We start from the raw sequence: 17,698 nt of genomic DNA, 5'->3' as shown, positions 1-17,698 counted from the left end.
AGTTTTGATGTTATGTGCAAAGGGTTTGAGATATCCATCAATGAGATTTTAGCCTCCACCACATGAAATATAGGGGAATGGAATTTCATTTGTCGTTTAAAACTTCAATAGTAACATCTCTTCCAAGAAACAGGGTTCCCATTACTCTCAATAAGCCACAGACCTGACTGTGAAGAGCTTTCACTGGGACTATTTCTTTAGTAGAATGTAAATCCAAAGAAAACTGTTCACAGTGAGGTTTGTGTATTATTCACAGAAACTGGGACATTTAAACATGTTGCTGTTGACTCTTTCTAGCTTCTTCAGCCCCAATACAAACTCACACTGTGAATCCAAGCATTGTTCACTCCAAGAGAAGTTTATTTTAAATACTAGAGAAGATCCCAGAGTTTCCAAGGACCCAATAAGTCATATTGAATTTTGGGAAAATGTGTATGAAGTGATGAACAAGACAGGAAATATTTCCATTTGACTGCCAATTCTGGCTGTGATTGTAACACAAAACACAAATTTGGTACTGAAATGATTCTGTCTTTGAAAAACACCCACTTGAATGGTCTAAATTGTCTAAATTGTCAGAGTAAGGACTGTGGATTTTGCCCCCTATGGCTTTCATTGGAATATCTTCATAGTCAGTATGGATATGTCGGGATAATTAAAAGGGAACGCCTCCAATTTTAAACATGAAAGTCTGTTTACAGGTCAGGAGTTTTACTGCATATGTGAAAAAAGTTGCATGAAGCCTTTTGTGGCTGTGGAAGGAGCTGTGTGAAGTCTGTGAGGGCTGAAGACTACAAGTTTGAGAAAAAAAAAAAAAATCATCGTTCTCCTTCACTGAAAGACACAAAGCCTGTTTTTGCTGATTGGTTAAAATTACCAAGGGAAGTTTTATGATGTTTGGTCTCATTAATGTTTTATTTATACTGTGCCTCCTTTTTGTTCTTTTTTTCTCATTTTATTGCTTCTACTTATTTTACTTGGATTAGCCACTATGTGCGCCCAGATTTGTGGTTGTTATTTCGTATTCTAATTCCATTCACCTCCATTATGTCGGGGTGGAGGAAGAAATGTCAGAGACAAATATCTTAAAGCTGGGCCCATTAAAAACAAGCCTGTCAACATGGAGAGGCACAACTAGAGAGGTACAGTCAGTGAGGAAAAATGTTTTATTTAGTGGCTGCAGCGTTAATTCTTATCCACCACTGCCCTTTTGCACCTTGCTCTAAAAGCTCCCCAGAGCATTCACTTTAGGAAGTTTGGAGCTCAAACCCCCTCCTCCACACACATGCACAAACACACACACACACACACACACACACTAAAACTTTCTCCATCTCTGCCCTCCCTCCATCTCTCTCTCTCTCTCTCTCTCTCTCTCTCATTCACTCTACTCCCTCCTCTTAGCTCACAACTATAAGAGCCAGACAAGACGGCACACACACAAAACACTCCTGCTCTTATGAACACACACAGACACACACAGACACAGACACACACTGGCTGCATATGCAGTGAGTGGAACAGATCCACAGTGCTGCACAGTAGTGACCCAGCGGTGTGTGATTGAGAGAGAGGTGGGGGGGTGGAGAAAGGGAGAGACAGCGAGACAGAGAGAGAGAGAGAGAGCATTTACTCTCCCTCTCGCCAACTGAAGGGAAGCACCAGTGTGGAGAAGTTGCATGAAGCGAGTGGTTCCAACTGAGGACTTTCTTATCAGACCATGGAAGCCAAGAGGTGGAGGTAGAAAGAGAAGAAAAGAAGAAATAAAAAGTCCCTGCTGGCTGAACAGGAGACCAGAGTTCCATCTCAAGGATAACTGGACATATTATATATATATATATATATATATATATGCGCTCCTGTCATGGTGATATCCTACCTGATCGTCTCTTGTTGACAGGAGCCTCTCTTTTTCTTGGATTTCCCAGGGATCAAAGTTTGTTTTAGGAGCAGAGCTTGTGAATGAAGTGTGCGGAAGCAGGAAACATGTCAAACGGACGTTTCTGTCACCTGTTGAGAGGAGCCTGGCTGCTGTGGCAAGGTGAGTTCAGCCGCTGTCTGCTGGATGGCAACGTGTATTCCACCTGTCTAAACAGCTTTTTGAATATATAATTTGTGTTTCTCCTGCCATGAATCTACAGACTTCAATCCAGTGAACTGGTGTAGATTTTGTCTGATTGCAGTTGTATAAAGCCTTGTTTTTTACCCTGATTTTGATCAAATTTTTTTATGTTTTTAAAAAGATAAGTTTAAGAAAATCTTAAATTGATGCTGGTGTTACTTTTTGAGTTGTTATTTTTTTAGACTAAGACAAAAGATTGCAGCAGATTTCCCCCCTGTGCTCCAAAGCTTTTCCAGTATGAAAACAATGAGATAAATGCTCTCTCATGTGAGAAATCAGCTGAACACTTGGGGATTTAGCTTAAAGAAAAACATGGCAGGACACAGAGACAAAAAGGAAGAGATTATAACAGACAAACTTAAAATTACAAGGAAGTTATTATGTAATTTGTCACAATTCAAACAATTTCCAAAGTTTAACATGTGGATCAGCACTTTGAAAAATAAAAACACAACCTGTGCTGACATTATGAATAGCCAGTCTGTCCCCCCCCGCTCCTCTGAGTGTCTTCAAAGTGTCAGTGGCCAGTGGAGGAGTCTTAAAAAGCAGCTCTGGCTGGTGCCTTTAAACAATGGTTCCCTAGGAGCAGGGAAGCGTGTCCCTGGAACTAATGTTGCCATTATGTTAATGGTTAGAATAACAGGAGACAGCCATTACTGACCCTACCTCAGGCTGCTGTGCAGAGCTGATTGTCCAGCCGCCACGGCCTCGATCGCGGAAGCCCAGTGTTTTGCCCATCAGCGCTGGTTAGGGTGATGAGCAGCAGGAGACAGACAGGAAGAGGCATCTGCCTGGTTATAATCATCCTCCAGCAAACCAGTGCCAACCTCCTCCCCTCCCTCCATCCCTGTAGCTGCTTCAGTGGCAGACTGGTATCTGTGAACTCTTTCACCGCTTAAGTGTAGTAGAGGAGACAGGAGAGGTTCAGTCGCTGGCGCCAAAAAGACAGTTCAGAGCTGAAAACTGATTTGAAATTAATTTAAGGGGCCACTGATATCAAAGTGGAACTGTTTGGACCACAAGATTAGGGTTCAGGTGAGTTTTGACAGGTGTAACGTCATTCCTCTGCAAAAAAAAAAAACTTCCCACCTTTGAGAAATTTTGATGAGCCCAAACTCTGACTTTAAAGCTACAAACAGGTCTCTTAAACTGCTGTCTCGCATGTTCAAGATTAAAGTGACCAATATGCTGCATGGAAGAGACTTTACAGTAATTATTTTGATATGGTCTGGAGGATCCTTGGAAAGAGGAATTTCCTCTCATGTGTCAATACAGATTGAAACCAAACTGAACTGGATGGGAATAATTTCTGATCCAAACCCAGATCCTATTCATTTAAATTAAACCTTGGATGCAATATTCCTGTTTTGGCCAATAACAGTCCCGTTCAAACTTGAAGCTATTCAAAATATAAGATGACCGGATCTCCATAAACGTCTCCAAACCGAGCTTTTGGATTAAGGTGGAATTGATGTCATCTCAGCTCCTAAACATCAATGGACCATCAATTTCTCTTGCCCGCTATCTACATCTCGACTTCAATGGCTGTCCACCGAGAAGAGACACCACACTGCATGTCAGGTGCTATTAGAACAAGGGATCCTCTCTGGTGTCTGACAGCTCAAACATCAGAAAATGGTGGCATATTTGGATGTGTTGGCTTGGTGTCGCAGCTGTTTGCTTCATGGTGAGGGTGTGAAATGCAGCGGGACGATATGCGCGTTGTTACTTTGTGAGCAGAAGCCAGAGTTTGCTAACCACAGTGGAACTGGCAGCAGCGTCCACTGGGCAAACTCCTGTAGATCCCTTGTCTAAATAAACAAGGCCGCTGGATTAACCAGCTTACGCTGTGATGAAAAGACAACAGCAGTCGTCCATACATTGCCCTGGGGACGGAGGGATACTCCTCGTCCAGGAGACCGCTACGAGACATGGAGGTTAAAGTATGAAAAGGGAAGGGGGAGTGAGGGTTAGAAAAACACAACAGCCCTCATGTTCTTTGAAAAACCTCTAAATCAACCTGACCTTCGGCTGACTTTGACAATAAGAGTGGAGGGAAGGGAGAGAGAGAGAGGCAGGGCACTGCAGCAACAACAGCTAGATAACGATTTTTTTTCTTCAGTGTTGAATTTTCAACTAATCACTTAGTTTAAGAAATGTCAGAAAATCTTAAAATGCCTGCAATGATTAATGAATTATCATAACAGTTGCTGATTATTTTTCTGTTTTTCAGTTAATTGATTAAATGACTAATTGTTTCAGCTCTAATTGGGCCACTGCCAGGCTGCCATTGGTTGCCAAAGCTTCAAAGTAGCCAATCAGTGGACATTTCTCACAGTGTGATCTGTGACCCGAACAGAGATTTTACCATGCTTGTAAACTTTGCCACAGAAAGCCCAAAATGTAAAGGGGTCTTTACTGGAAGTTTGCTGAAAGGGGGACATCAACCATGCCTGCTGTGAGACAGGGGCTGGGGGTTTGGTTGGTAAAACTGTTGATGATGAGCTGCATATGGTCAGCCACTGAGTTGAATGAACACGACATACCTTCAAACAGCAGACAGGCTGCTTGTTAAATCATATCATCTTGTTTTCTGTTTCTTCACGTTAAGTAGAAGATGTGATGAGTGGGATTTGGAGTTTTTTCAAGGCACTTTGATGGAGCTGGGCTCTGTAACGTTGTAACATTTTCAATGACTTTTTCAAGAAACATTACCAACTCTGATTCCTGATAGGTGTTCTTTAATATATATACGGCAATAAAAAAGGGCCTGAAGACGAGGGAAGTTATTTGAATAGTCCCATTGCGGTTAACTTTCTTCTATCTTGATAAAACAAAAACAAAAGAGACAAAGAAGAATTTGCAGTAGTTGCGCAGTGGAGTGTGGTTTCCACTGTCTAAATGAAAAACAAAAACAGTTGTTTCTTGCTGTGGTCAGCAGTGAGATACTTAAACCCTGTGTTTGTGCATACTAAACCTCAGACAATCAGACAAGGATATGCAGCTGGCCATATTTCAGGAGGGATGAGGGATAATTCATGATAGGAAATAATTGTATCCATTTATATGTGAGTGGGGAAAACCAATCAAGGTATCTGGTGGTTCTCAACACTGACTCAGGACCTGTCTACACAGCCACAAGATGAAGTTGAGAGGTAGATGAAGATGGGACAAAATGGATAAAATAGGAAAAAACACACTCACACTCACACACTTTTTTCTAAACTTTGCTCTTTTTTCTTGCAAACTGTTGAATAGTTTTGCCTCTTTTGGCCTGTGACAATTATTCAAATTAAATGGGGTCACAAGATAAATGAGGGATTGTGAGATGATGAATATGATATAAAGAAGAAAAAGCTTTGTCTCACAAATGATTTTTTTAATAGTCTTTTTTATCTGGACCTTCCCCAAACTTTTTTCTGCTGTTTTCTTGAAAAATGTTGACTAGTCTTGCCTCTTTTGGCCTTCAGCGGCTATTGAAGTGAAACAATATGAGACGTTTAGAGAACAAAATACTCTTTGTCACTCTCTGCCCATAATTCATACAAATATGCAACTTGTGTCGAGAGGTAGCAAAGAGACACTCCTTCATTGTAATGAGTCACAAGCCAAAAGGAGTTGGGAATCACTGATATAACACCTATCCAAGATCTGGAGGACAGCTCAACGACTCAGCGAGCCTGAAAAAGCAGCTGTGAACTGTGAATAATATCCAGCAGTCACCTAAATATGTGAAACCTCTGAGCTCCTGTAGCATTTAATATTTCTGCCCGCACACACAAAAACACGCTTGTGCACTTCACTAATCTTGTCATTGCAGCACATGAAGACGCCTCACACTCCCTCCCTGCTCCCCCCCCCTCATCCTCCTGACCAACTTCATTCACCTCATCAACCACTAACAGGCAGTCAGATGGAGAGAGAGAGAGAGAGAGAGAGAGAGAGAGAGAGAGAGAGAGAGAGAACTTAGAAAAAAGAACGGAGGAATCTGAAATCCATCCAGGAGAAATGAGCCGTAAACATCATGGCTGTTTCATCAGGGGAGGGGGAGGTGGGCCAGGAGGGCACGGGCAATTTGGGGACAGTTTGGAGGGTTTTGTCCTGCACCACTGAGGCAAAGAGAGATGAGAGCAGCTTTACAGTACACAGGGGGTAGCCACACTGAAAGAAATGGGATGAGGATGCAGTAAAAAAAAGTAGGAAACACATGAGGAAGTAGTTAAAATACTGGAACATGAAGGGCTTTGCCATCAATTCAGTGGACCAACAACATTTTCCCTGGGACAAAATAGATTTTCTTTCACCTCCACTGCCTCCACTTTGGCAGATTTAGTTATTCTCCATTAAAGGCCTCAATAGAAGCAGCTATGAAGCAGACAAAGGCGTCTCTCTCTAATGAATGAGGCACTGGGTTGACTTAAACGTCAAATGCTTGATCCCCTCTGCAAGCCCAGAATCAAAAGTGCCCGGATCTGGTTCTTGTTTTTACAGGATAGCTCCAAATAAAGAAGTACATAAAACTGTATTTTGACTTTGGCGCTGCGGATGAGACATGAGAGAGGAGAGCAAAGACTGCCAGACCGTAATCACAAATGCAAACAAACAAACAGGGTGCAGCCTGGAGGTCCTTTCTAAATGGTATCCCTTCTGCAGTCTACTGTAAATCAATGTGTGCAGTGTGTTTTTGTTGAACGTGCGTGCCTTGCATGTGTGTGTGTGTGTGTGGAAACAGGATGAATATGGGAACTCAAAGGCAGGTAGATTACTTTGGCTGGTCATCAGTCAGAAGAAGCGAAGGCCAGTGGCTGTGGCAAAGCTGGTGATGATGACAGACTGACCGCCCAGACCACACACAGGTCACAGGCTGCTGCACTGACCCCTTGTGGGAGAATTGTGACACTGCATGAAGACAAATGGGGGGGGGGGGGGGTCTGTAATTCATGATCTGTAGTGTGTAGTTCAGCTGCAAAAAGAGCAGAATGACAAGGAGAGAAAAAGATGTTTTAACCCCATCAGTGATGTTATGTGCACATCAAAGTTTGGTTGTGTCCCATTCTAGTGAAGTGGGGATTAGCTTGTAAAGATTTATTGGTTATAATGTTTTAGTAAACTATTTGCATCCAAGCTGTTGAGAGAGATTACTGGCATGGTCTGATATTGGTAAAAAGAGTTAAAAAAAAAGTACCAGCAATTGTTTTTATATTACTTAAGCTGTCAACTATTTCTCACCTACTATGATTTCGCAATAAATAAGTCAATTGTTTGGTCAATAAAACTTTTTTAAAAAGTGTAAAAGTCCTATCACACTTTTTTATAGCCCAAAACTACTCAACTCTATTGTCTGGTTTTGTTTGAAAGCTGAACAATTTACTGGAATGTAATGTAAACTAGAAAAAGCAGCAAATTCTGGCATTTAAGAAGCTGTGACCATCAGGTCACAATTAATTTTTTATGAAAATAAAGTGGTGATTAATTACTATTGACTAATACATTCATTGATTGTTACTTGCAACTAATTGTTGTAGCTCTAATTTGAGTAAATATATTAGTCACGAGGCCATGTGCAGGCCAAAGTTGATGTCATTTCACCATGAACCTCACAGATATCACTGTGAGCATTACTGCTTTCATATTTATGATAAAATGCATTTTGTAATAATATTTTGTAGGTAAACTACACATATTGTATAATATTGCATCATAAAGTGGAATGCTACTATTCATATCAGGGTTGAATGAGTCTTCCACTAAGTTTCATTAGAAAAAACAAACCTGTTTTGTAAGATCCACCGAGCGTTATAAAGTGACAGGGAGGTGCGCACTGCATCAGAGGAACATTTTAGGGGCTATAGTGGAAAAATAAATCAGTGGGAACCATTTCAGGTTAAAACTAATGATATTTGACTGCCTATGTAGGAAGTGAATCAACTAAAATAGTCCCCCAACTCCTCCAAATTGAGATGGGGGTTGGATATTATCATATGTATTACAACATCGCCTCACTTGTGGTTGGAATAGGCGCTTTTGTAGAGGAATAGTTAAAACCCCACGATGAGCAATTTTGTTTTACTAAGCTCTGCTTTTATGAGAACCCTTTTAGTAAATGCAACCATATGCCCAACTGGAATGAGATCCAAGAGAGGGAGAGGGGCTGAATGACAAGTGACCTCAAGAATCACTCTATAGAAATGCTCTGGCAAAAACACAAACTCAAATATAGCAACCAAAACGACTCCACATCTCATACTGTGACTCAAGCCTCTCTGTTCATTCATTGTAACCACTTAGGCAACATGTTGCATGCAGCTACAAAGGCGGGATAACACAAAACAGACTGACTGAATGACTTGCAAGGAGCGGTGGAAATTAATTAATCCTGATTAGTATTTCTGCTCTGAGTTTTCCTGTGGGAGCGCAGCTGGGTCCGAGTGACCGGGTTCCCTCACCAGCTGCAGTGACATGGAGCATAAACAAACGCATCACTGCGTGAGGAAAATTGCAAACATGTTTCAGTGCCAGTGACAGGACAAAGAGGTATTAATCATATCAACAAATAGACTCAAAGGAGGGGAGATGTGCCTTGACTCTGAATCTGGTTTTGTGGTCTGTGACTGTATAGTTCAAACAATCCAAACCGTACATATGTGCTGGTGTGCGTGTGTGTGCTTGTGCGTGTGTGTATCAGGTGGAAGGATGCTAGGAAATGACTGAGCTGCACACATGTCTGTGGTTGTGGCCAGCACATGGGACGCATTCCAAGATTGAGGGGAACAAAAAATATCCTCCATCTGACACTAACAAGGTTAATAAACGCCGATCAGTCAGCCACCATTTTGGAGCCTTTTCCAGAAAAATCCAACGGCAAGTCAGCGTCACACACTTTCCATTCAAGAGTCCTCATTTTCCCTCAGCTCCATCTGCCCAGTCATAAGAGAGCAAACTGATCCGCTCGTCTGACGCCTCCACAGTTCACTCCCCGCTCAACTGCAGGCTCGACAGGTGATGTGCTCCCCATGTGCATCTAAAAGTCAAGAGGGAGAGAAGTGGAGTGAGATTACACCCATAAAGCTGTCTGTCCCGGGAAAGTTTAGAAAGTGAGAGAAAGAATGCAAGAGCTATGGGGATAAGAGGGAACATAAGGGGATAAGGGAGAAGGAAATAGAGGAAAAGCAAGTTGGATATACTCATTTTATAGGGTTGTAACTAACAGTTAATTTCACTATTGATTAATCTACTGATTTTTTTCATGATTGGTTAATTGAAAATACTGAATAAATGGATTATCATCCCATCAGAGAAGCTGGAATCAGACATTTGTTATTTTTCCCTTAAAAATTAGATAATTAATTGATTATTAAAATGTTGATCAACAGATTCTCACAGCTGTAGCTGATTTAAAGCAACAGTTTGACATTTTAAGAAACACTCTTATGGCAGAGAGTTAGTTGAGCTTAGTTTAGCAGGAAGACTGTAAGCAGGTGGAAATAGCTTGCCTGGTTTTGTGTCTACAAGCGCCTCGAAAGCTCACTGTTCAATACATTATATTTGATTTGTTTAATCCATACAAAAACCAAAGTTTAAAGACAACAATTCACCATAAAGCAGAAAGAAAGCGAGTGGACGTGTGTGAGATGAAAACAAGAGAAAAAGTCAGAGAGAAAACAGGAGATGGAGGCATCTGTGAAAACTCATCCCCCTTTGCTTTTTGACATTTGTTTTTGGAGGATGAAATTGAAGCCATAATTTTGACACACACACAAAAATGCACAAAGAAATTGCTCACACAGACCCCAGTGAGTTTCCTGGTGTTGCAACCATGAATGCAATCAGAAAATCCTCTCGCCTTTTCCTGGTCTGGAACCAGATCGGAGTGTTTGGCCTTGCCATGTTGCCAACGCACACATCTCTGTCCAACAGCAAGTGGATAGAGCAGCTGGTTTTGACCAATGACAGGCAGAAAGGCTGCAGATGTGCAAACGTCAGATCAATAAATGTTATACTCAGGCGAGAACATTCATCATTATAAGTGTTTTTTGAGTCATATCATCAACAGATGTGTTTGGCTTGGCCAGCTGCTGCTGTCAGTGACCCACAGTTTGAGTCTTCTCAGTGATAGAGATGCATATTTACTGTACAAAGAGTGTACACTCATTCACAATCACCTACACATACACACCTCCTGCCTTCAAGCAAAAGGCTGTGTGTTGCAGCTGCAGGCCAATTGAAGTGACAAGCCAAAACTGTCTGCGCTGTGGCCAACGTCCTGATTCATAGCCAGTATGGTTCCTATAGCGCACACTCAACGCTCATTACATGGAAAATTTACCAAAATTACAGCCTGCAGTCAACCAGAATTGTGTTTAGATGTAACAGAGAGAAGATGTGAATGTTCCCCTATGGGTTTTCACTTGTTCCTATCATTTTCTGATGGAGGCCGATAATCATCTCTGAACTGAATGTTATTGGGTTTTGCCGTTTCCCACGTCCAAACAAAATCAGTCTGGAAATCTAAATGATCCTCTGATTATTCACTCACTGTTTTTTCTACGTTTCCCTTCCTCTGTAGTTGTGTTTGTGGCTGGGACAGGAAGTAAACTATGGGAGGTGCCCACAGCCTCCTTCACTTCCTCCTCCAACCTCAGTGAGAGCCTGCAGTGGGATCCCCACTGTCAGTACCGCCACCTACAGGACAGAGTGAGAATCACAGCAGACGTCCCCCCAAGACTGGACAGCACATGGGTGTCAACAAGGTGAGGCCTCATGGAGTCTTTGTAGCAATGATTCATTTAAACACGATTAGATTCATTTACAATTTATGCAGTCTTAGAAGCAGAGGGGTGAATAAGTAAAGTATGAAGCTGATTAGATTAGTGCAGATGTTTCCATACAAAGCATGAGGGGTCACTCATGAAAATTATGTGAATCATATTCTATGACCTTCACAAATACCAGATGTTAACCTAAATCAGGGAATTTGGACAGACGGGTTCGACATAACTCTCCTCCACCATCATCAAACACGGGGAAAATATTTTCATTCCTCCACTTCCAGAGATTTGGAGGATCTATGCCAATTAGCACTGAAGCTTCATAAGACACTTTATTTTAGCTAGCGTCATTTCATCTTTTCATATATAGTGTCTCTTTTAACCATTAAATCTTTAGTAAATTGCATAAAAGTCATTATTTTCCAGAATTTGAATTGAGGCAGATGTGGCCAGAGCTTTAGACTTGGACACGAGTTAGACTTAGGTCACAGAAATGAGGACACAACACTTTTTTCAATTTGGAATTGATTTCCTTAAGGACGTGACTTGACTTGAGACTTGGAGCCATATATTTTGACATAGTTTTGAAGTGGCAAAAGTAAATAAATAAAAAGTGCACTGCCACAACCCTTAATTATCAGGCCCAAAAAATTTAGAGGATTTGGTTTCAGTTACAAACACTTTTAAATGTTTTGGATTAAATCTGAGCAGCTGTCATAGGGTGTTTGCTTAGGCACGTCTAAACTATGTCATGGTGGCCAAGCAAAGCTCAGTCCCTGGCTAACACGTGCTTGGTGATGTTGGCTTGATATGAAAGTGCTTTGATAACTGGCAAGGAGAAGCATTTTGTTGGCACAGGTAATATGTATTTCCAAAATGTTAGCCAAAGAGAGTTATTTTGCTTCAGAGGGCTGTGCTGAGTAGAGCTGCAAGTGCAACTAGCAATCATTTTCTCAATTAATCAATTAACCATTTTCTGTATTAAATGTCAAAAAATGATGCAAAACGCTCACAATAATTTCCCACAGTACAAGCTGACATATACAGATGTCTTGTTTTGTCAAACCAGCAGTTTAAAACTCAAAGATATTCAGTTTACAATCATATATGACAAAGAAAAGCATCAAATCTTCACATTTAAAAAGCTGGAACAAACAAAGTTTCAGTTTCATTTTTGCTTAAAAGATTACCAAAACAATTATTCAACTATTAAAGTATTTGCTGGTTAAGTTTCTGTCAATCTACCATTTGATGAATTGACTGATGTCTTGGGCCCAACAAAAAGTTATTGTTATTGACGGGGTGTTCCTGTTTTTTTTTTTTTTTGTTTTTGTTTTTTTTTGCATGGAGAAGTGCCTAATGTTAGGTCAAAACATCACTTACCTGGTCTTGCTTAAGAATGCTAACCCATTTTTTGGAAAATGTTCAACTACCATGTAATTTTGATGGTCAGCATTTACAGACCTGGGGCTGTTTTTCACAAAACATTGTAGGGATAAAAGCAGATACTAACTGGCAGAGGAGAAACACCCAGGCCTACCTTTCGGACTCCTCAATTTTTCATTAATCTCTTTTCATTTTTTTATTCTCAAAGCTAAAGCTAAAAGCTTTAAAGCTAAAAGTAGCTCCTATGTCTGAGAGAAGTTAGAGGATGTCCAGAGGACTCCTGAATCACCTGCTCACAATCAGTCAGCTGCTGCAGGTAATGTGGCTTGCAGTGCCAGTTTTGCAATAAAACAACAATAAAGAACGTTGAAAAGCATATTTTGATGGTGATGAGTTGATAAAGATCCTATCAGCTCACCAATGGTTCAAAACAATCCAGAAACACAACTCTGCACTACTCTGGAAAAAAATTAGGTTGAAGTGCTGATGAACTTGGAATATCTCAGCTGTCTGTCAGAATTATTAATCAAACCAAAGTGCACTCTTCAGTCCACACTCTTTAGAAGTGCACTGAAAAAATATCACCATGCCAATATCTAACTCAATTAGCCGCTCTTAGCACAGGAGTTCCCTCTGATCTTCAGTAAAAGTTGTTCTCAGCAGGTTTGTAAATGGTTCTTAAGAGGAAACTCTTAGTTATGAACTTATACCACCAGGAGGACTGTGTGAGAAGATAAGATAATAAGTTGCTTTTTGCTTATGAAGTCTTGCGACTTGACTTGGACTTGTCCCTGCAGATCTAAAAACAGCTCTGAAAACAGCAGGAACTAAATCAAAAACTAAACTATCTAACCATTTCTATCCCTCTGTATTCAGATGTGAAGTTCGGCCCGGTCCAGAGTTCCTCACCCGCTCCTACACCTTTCACCCCAGCCGTCACTTCCAGGCCTTGCAGCACTACTACACAGACAGCAGCTGTGAGGAGCCGGCCTACTCCCTGATGATCAGGGGAAAGCTTCGTCTGCGCCAGGCCTCCTGGATCACCCGCGGAGGCACCGAAGCAGAACATCACCTCAGTAAGGTGGGCATTGTGGTCCACAGCCTGGCAGCCAAGCAGAGGCTGGCGTCCAGGCTGCCTCCGACCTGCGTGAGTCTGACACTAGGTCGGGTGGTGCCGGGGAAGCTGTATGAGCTCTACAACACCCGGGCAGGGAGGGGGTGTCTGGCAGCACTGGGCTTCTCCATGATAGAGTTGGGTCTGATTCGTGTGGAGACACAACACCACAACCATGGAGGGAAGATCCAGGAGCTGTTTTTAGGGGATATCCATACTGACTGGACTCAGAGAACTCAATACAGACCAACAGGGTACCAGCAGCCACTGCAGAACGCCATGGTGAGACATTATAATGTATTTTGGTTTTTTACTTTTGTAGTTATTTGTCTGAAAGACTGAGTACAGGGACCAGCAGAGGTACCAACAACACCTTGTACTGTGTCCTCCCAATTCAAGATTTTATTCATTTTATGTTTGATCTCTTTGGAAATTAAATTAAGACTACAACTAATGATTAATATCTTTACCAATTCACAAGGTGGTTATTTTCTTGATTAATCAGTTAATTGTTTAGTTAATGAAATATAAACCTCATATTTGAAAGGTTGAAACCATCAAATGTTTGCTCAAAAAGCTACATAAGCTACATAAATAATTATCAAAATTGTTGCTGATAACGTTTCTGTCACTTCACCTATTGATTAATCATTTGATTGATCATTTCAGCTTTAAATTTTTAAAAAATATTATTTTTGGGGTATTTCCCTGAACAAGCCATTTAGAGACAGTGCCTCGAGCTGTGAATACAAATATTAATGTAAATGAATAAATTAAGTAATAATGAAAATAATCATTAGATGCAGCCCTAAAACACAGTATCTCACCTCTCCTCCTCACCTTCTTTTCTGCAGCATCATATCCACCCCTGCCCTGTGTGTGCGATGGTGTACCGCTCCTCAGAGCAGCGCCCCCCGGTGTTGCCCCGCAGCCCTGCTGCCCCTCTGTCTCTGGCCGGCCGCTGGGTCAGCCAGCGCTGTGAAACCCGTCCCACTGTCCTCTTCCTCACCCGAGACTTCACCTTTGATCCTGACCAGCATGCATGGGAGGGCATCTATAGGCACTACTCAGACCCTGCCTGCTCTCAGCCCACGTTCACCTTGAGAGCCTCAGGCCACTACGCTCAGGGAAACCCCTCGGCCAAGATCTCAGGAGCTACTGAGTTTGTCTTCAAGGTCACCCAGGTGAGAGTCACAGCAATGGAGGAGCCCACAGCCAAGCTGCTGAACGGGACGAGACCAGGAAAGTGTGGTCGGGCTGGGGGCTGGAAGGTCGGGGTGGAGCAGGACTTGACCCCCACAGATGGATGCACTGTACTGGGGATCAAGCTGCCACATAAGGAATACGAGCTCTTCAAGACTGATCTGGACCACAGGAAACACCCACTGCTGTTCATTGGGGAGAGGCCAACTGATGGGTCCAGTCCTGACCGACTGCAGAGGAGACCCACTTCCTTTCAAGCTCCCATGGTACTTTGCAGTGGAGGGGAGACACAGCCCTCACATCGCTATGGATCAGGTTTTAACAGCAAGCAAATCCAGTTAGCAGCCAATGGGACAGAGAGACTGGCACAGCTGGTGTTACTGGTGCTTGGATCTGTGCTGTGCAGCTTGTTCTGTGTTTATTAGAGACATTGTTCACAAATCAAGTCTGTTACACAGCTGAAGTCAGTGATGGACATTGTTATCTGGCAGCTTTCGTTCACTCTTCCTCCATATGATGATGACCACATGTGTGATGGTCAAGAAAAATCATGAGACATTCAGGAGAGTGATGCTGCCCGTAGGTTCACTTCACTTTGACTCTTAACTTCAGCTACTTTTCTGCCTAAAACTAATCTGTATATAAACCACCAATATATACAAGTGCCGTCATTTCAGTATGTAAAACTATATTCTTTTAAACCATCTTCCTTGTTTATAACGATCAAACGGATGTCCTCACTTCACAGCTCAGTTCGTTTTTCACATTTCTGGGTAAAAGCTGTTTTCTTGTAATGACAAATGACAAATAACAAAGCAGTGTTGAAATGTGGATCACTTATTTCCACATCAAAATGAAAGCCATGGACATTCCAGTGGACTTTCCCCCAAGATGCAGTATAACTAATGCACTTTGTACAGAACATTTTTAGCAATATACTGAAAAGAAAAGAAGCTAGAAAGTAGAAAATGTGTTGTCTGCACTCTTAACAGCTCCCGTCTTCATTGGTCTAATGCCACTGTGGTGTGAAATGTTGCTTTATCTCCGTCTTCCTTCAAAGCAGGTGCATTAGTCTGCTTTTCTATCAGCAGTCAATCTAAACAAATCAGAGGAATATTTATTTTAACCATTTATACTGTACTTTTTGATAAAAAAAAGAAGATGTTGGTCAAATATTTTAGTTAGTTTTGCCATGGAATAAGTGATGATTTTGTATGTGCATTAAAAAAGGCTTTTCATGACATTTTGTGTCCAGTTAGTGTTTAAAACAAGACTAAGAGTCTACAACTATGCTAGATGCTCTGTGAGGCACCAGTCTTCAAGCTAAATTCTAACGTCAAAAACATAATGCAGAATTCACCCAGTGTCAGCAGACCAGGAAAAACAGGAAAACCTGCTGTTTTTCCAATGTGGGAATGTTCGCACATTATTCCAAGATGGTTAGCCCCACTGCTATCCCTGCTGTCATATCATTTAAACAGCCTAAAATCTACTTTTGTGGAGTTATGTATTTATATGTATATATATAAGTAAAGTCAGATACAAACAAACTGTGTATAGCTCCTTCAAAAGTAGCTTAATTCATTTTTATCTCTGATTCAATTAAATGTAACTGCCAGTGATACTGCAGCCCTTTACCGGTGTTTTGTTGTCATTTGACTGACATTCCCAATATCTTCAACCCGGAAATACTCCACGGATGCTGACATGGAGAATTCTTCCGACTTGTAATCACAATCTTAACATAACTATATAATGTTATTATCTGCACCATCTTACTTTTGTGTGTGAGCATGTTAAGTTGTTAGGTTAGTTTTGCAGATATAAACCATTAAGAATTGGACAAATTAAGATCTTTAAAGTGTGTCCTGAGAGGGAGATGAGAGAAATAAGTCAGTCAAAACATGATGCTAATTAGCTTTACGGTCACGCTAAAAGAAAAATCCAGGGTTCACCCATGTCAGATCACGGTTACCCAGATAATCTGCACAAAATTTCATGGCCACGCAGGCACTTGTTGAAATATCTCAGTTTGCACCAACCAAGCGACATAACTAATATGAAAGTTTACTTGTGGTGTGTCCGAAAGCTGCTGTTTTGTTTCAAAAAGCAAACAGAGAATTTGGGACTGTAGCATCAGCTGGATTTTGTCATCTCTCCAGTGTTCGTACTGTGGTCTGATTCAAAGCCCAGATAGTGGGTAAGCTGTTTGATAAATAACTGTCATATGGCTCACACATTACACAAGACATTCCTGTGCAGATCCAACTGGTGAAAACACACAGAAGGATATCAGATCGGATTCATGGTGTATCACGAGAACACGCAGCCATCAGCCAACAAAATATATATTTTGCAGTCGCTCTGATAATAAATAAGCCAAGAGAAGCAGCAGTTAGGAGGCAACAGAGGAATATATATATATATATATATATATATATAGCCCCAGATTTTCGGTGTTATGACTGAAGCAAGGGAAGCGTTGTGCTCCATGTGGAGATGTCCTCCATTTGAAAAGTCCTTACCCCTGCTTCTCTGAAATAACAGCAGGCATTTCAGTTCAACTCAATTCAAAATATCAGAGAAATGTGTGTGTGTCCACCTTTATAATAAAGGACATTTTGAATTCATATGAAAATAAGATGGAGTTTTGAACAAATGAAGAGTGAAAGCAAAATCCCACAATCTTCCCTAACCTTAACCAAAGTGCCTCTGTTGCCTAAACCTAACCACAGACGGGCATGTGCACCATACGCCTCCTGAAGACTCCAGCCAGTGATTACATTGCCACCAATGGCAGTGGAAAACAGTTTAGAAATAAATAATTGAAATTTAAAGTCTAATATTGACTCTCTTTAGCTCTGTTGATTATCTCCACCACCTCGTTAGTTAAATATCTGGCTCTTTAGCTGCTAAATGCTCCAACATGTTCACCAGCGAATTGCTAACTTTGTCTGTCAAATGTTTGGTAATGGGCAGGCAGTGCTGTCCTTAGGCCTGGGCGCCCAAGGCTGCAGCACCAAAGGTTATATTAATATTGTCCTAGAATCTTTTAAATAATAATAATAATAATAATAATAATAATAATAATAATAATAATAATAA

The 17,698-nt window shown here is 41.3% G+C and overlaps 1 protein-coding gene across 1 annotated transcript; it reads left to right on the top strand.

Moving 5' to 3' along the window:
* Window positions 1-1,440: 1,440 nt before the first annotated feature.
* On the top strand, window positions 1,441-15,834 carry apcdd1l (adenomatosis polyposis coli down-regulated 1-like). Its single transcript, XM_071495068.1, has 4 exons — window positions 1,441-2,041; window positions 10,689-10,872; window positions 13,153-13,672; window positions 14,245-15,834. Exons 1-4 carry the CDS (start codon window positions 1,963-1,965, stop codon window positions 15,016-15,018), a joined length of 1,557 nt encoding a protein of 518 aa, XP_071351169.1. The 5' UTR covers window positions 1,441-1,962; the 3' UTR covers window positions 15,019-15,834.
* The last annotated feature ends 1,864 nt before the right edge of the window (window positions 15,835-17,698 follow it).

The sequence above is a fragment of the Trachinotus anak genome, unplaced genomic scaffold, assembly GCF_046630095.1.
Source record: "Trachinotus anak isolate AG129_WGS33_773 ecotype Australia unplaced genomic scaffold, CSIRO_AGI_Tana_v1 ptg000013l, whole genome shotgun sequence".
Classification (NCBI taxonomy): Eukaryota; Metazoa; Chordata; class Actinopteri; order Carangiformes; family Carangidae; genus Trachinotus; species Trachinotus anak.
The sequence above is the reverse complement of the archived record's forward strand: the minus strand, read 5'-3'. Positions and strand labels throughout refer to the sequence as shown.

Coding starts and splice junctions, on each gene's coding strand:
- apcdd1l (XM_071495068.1), top strand. CDS start 1,963: ATGAAGTGTGCGGAAGCAGGAAACATGTCAAACGGACGTTTCTGTCAC. Junction 10,873..13,152: donor AGCACATGGGTGTCAACAAG/GTGAGGCCTCAT, acceptor CTCTGTATTCAG/ATGTGAAGTTCGGCCCGGTC. Junction 13,673..14,244: donor AGCCACTGCAGAACGCCATG/GTGAGACATTAT, acceptor TCTTTTCTGCAG/CATCATATCCACCCCTGCCC.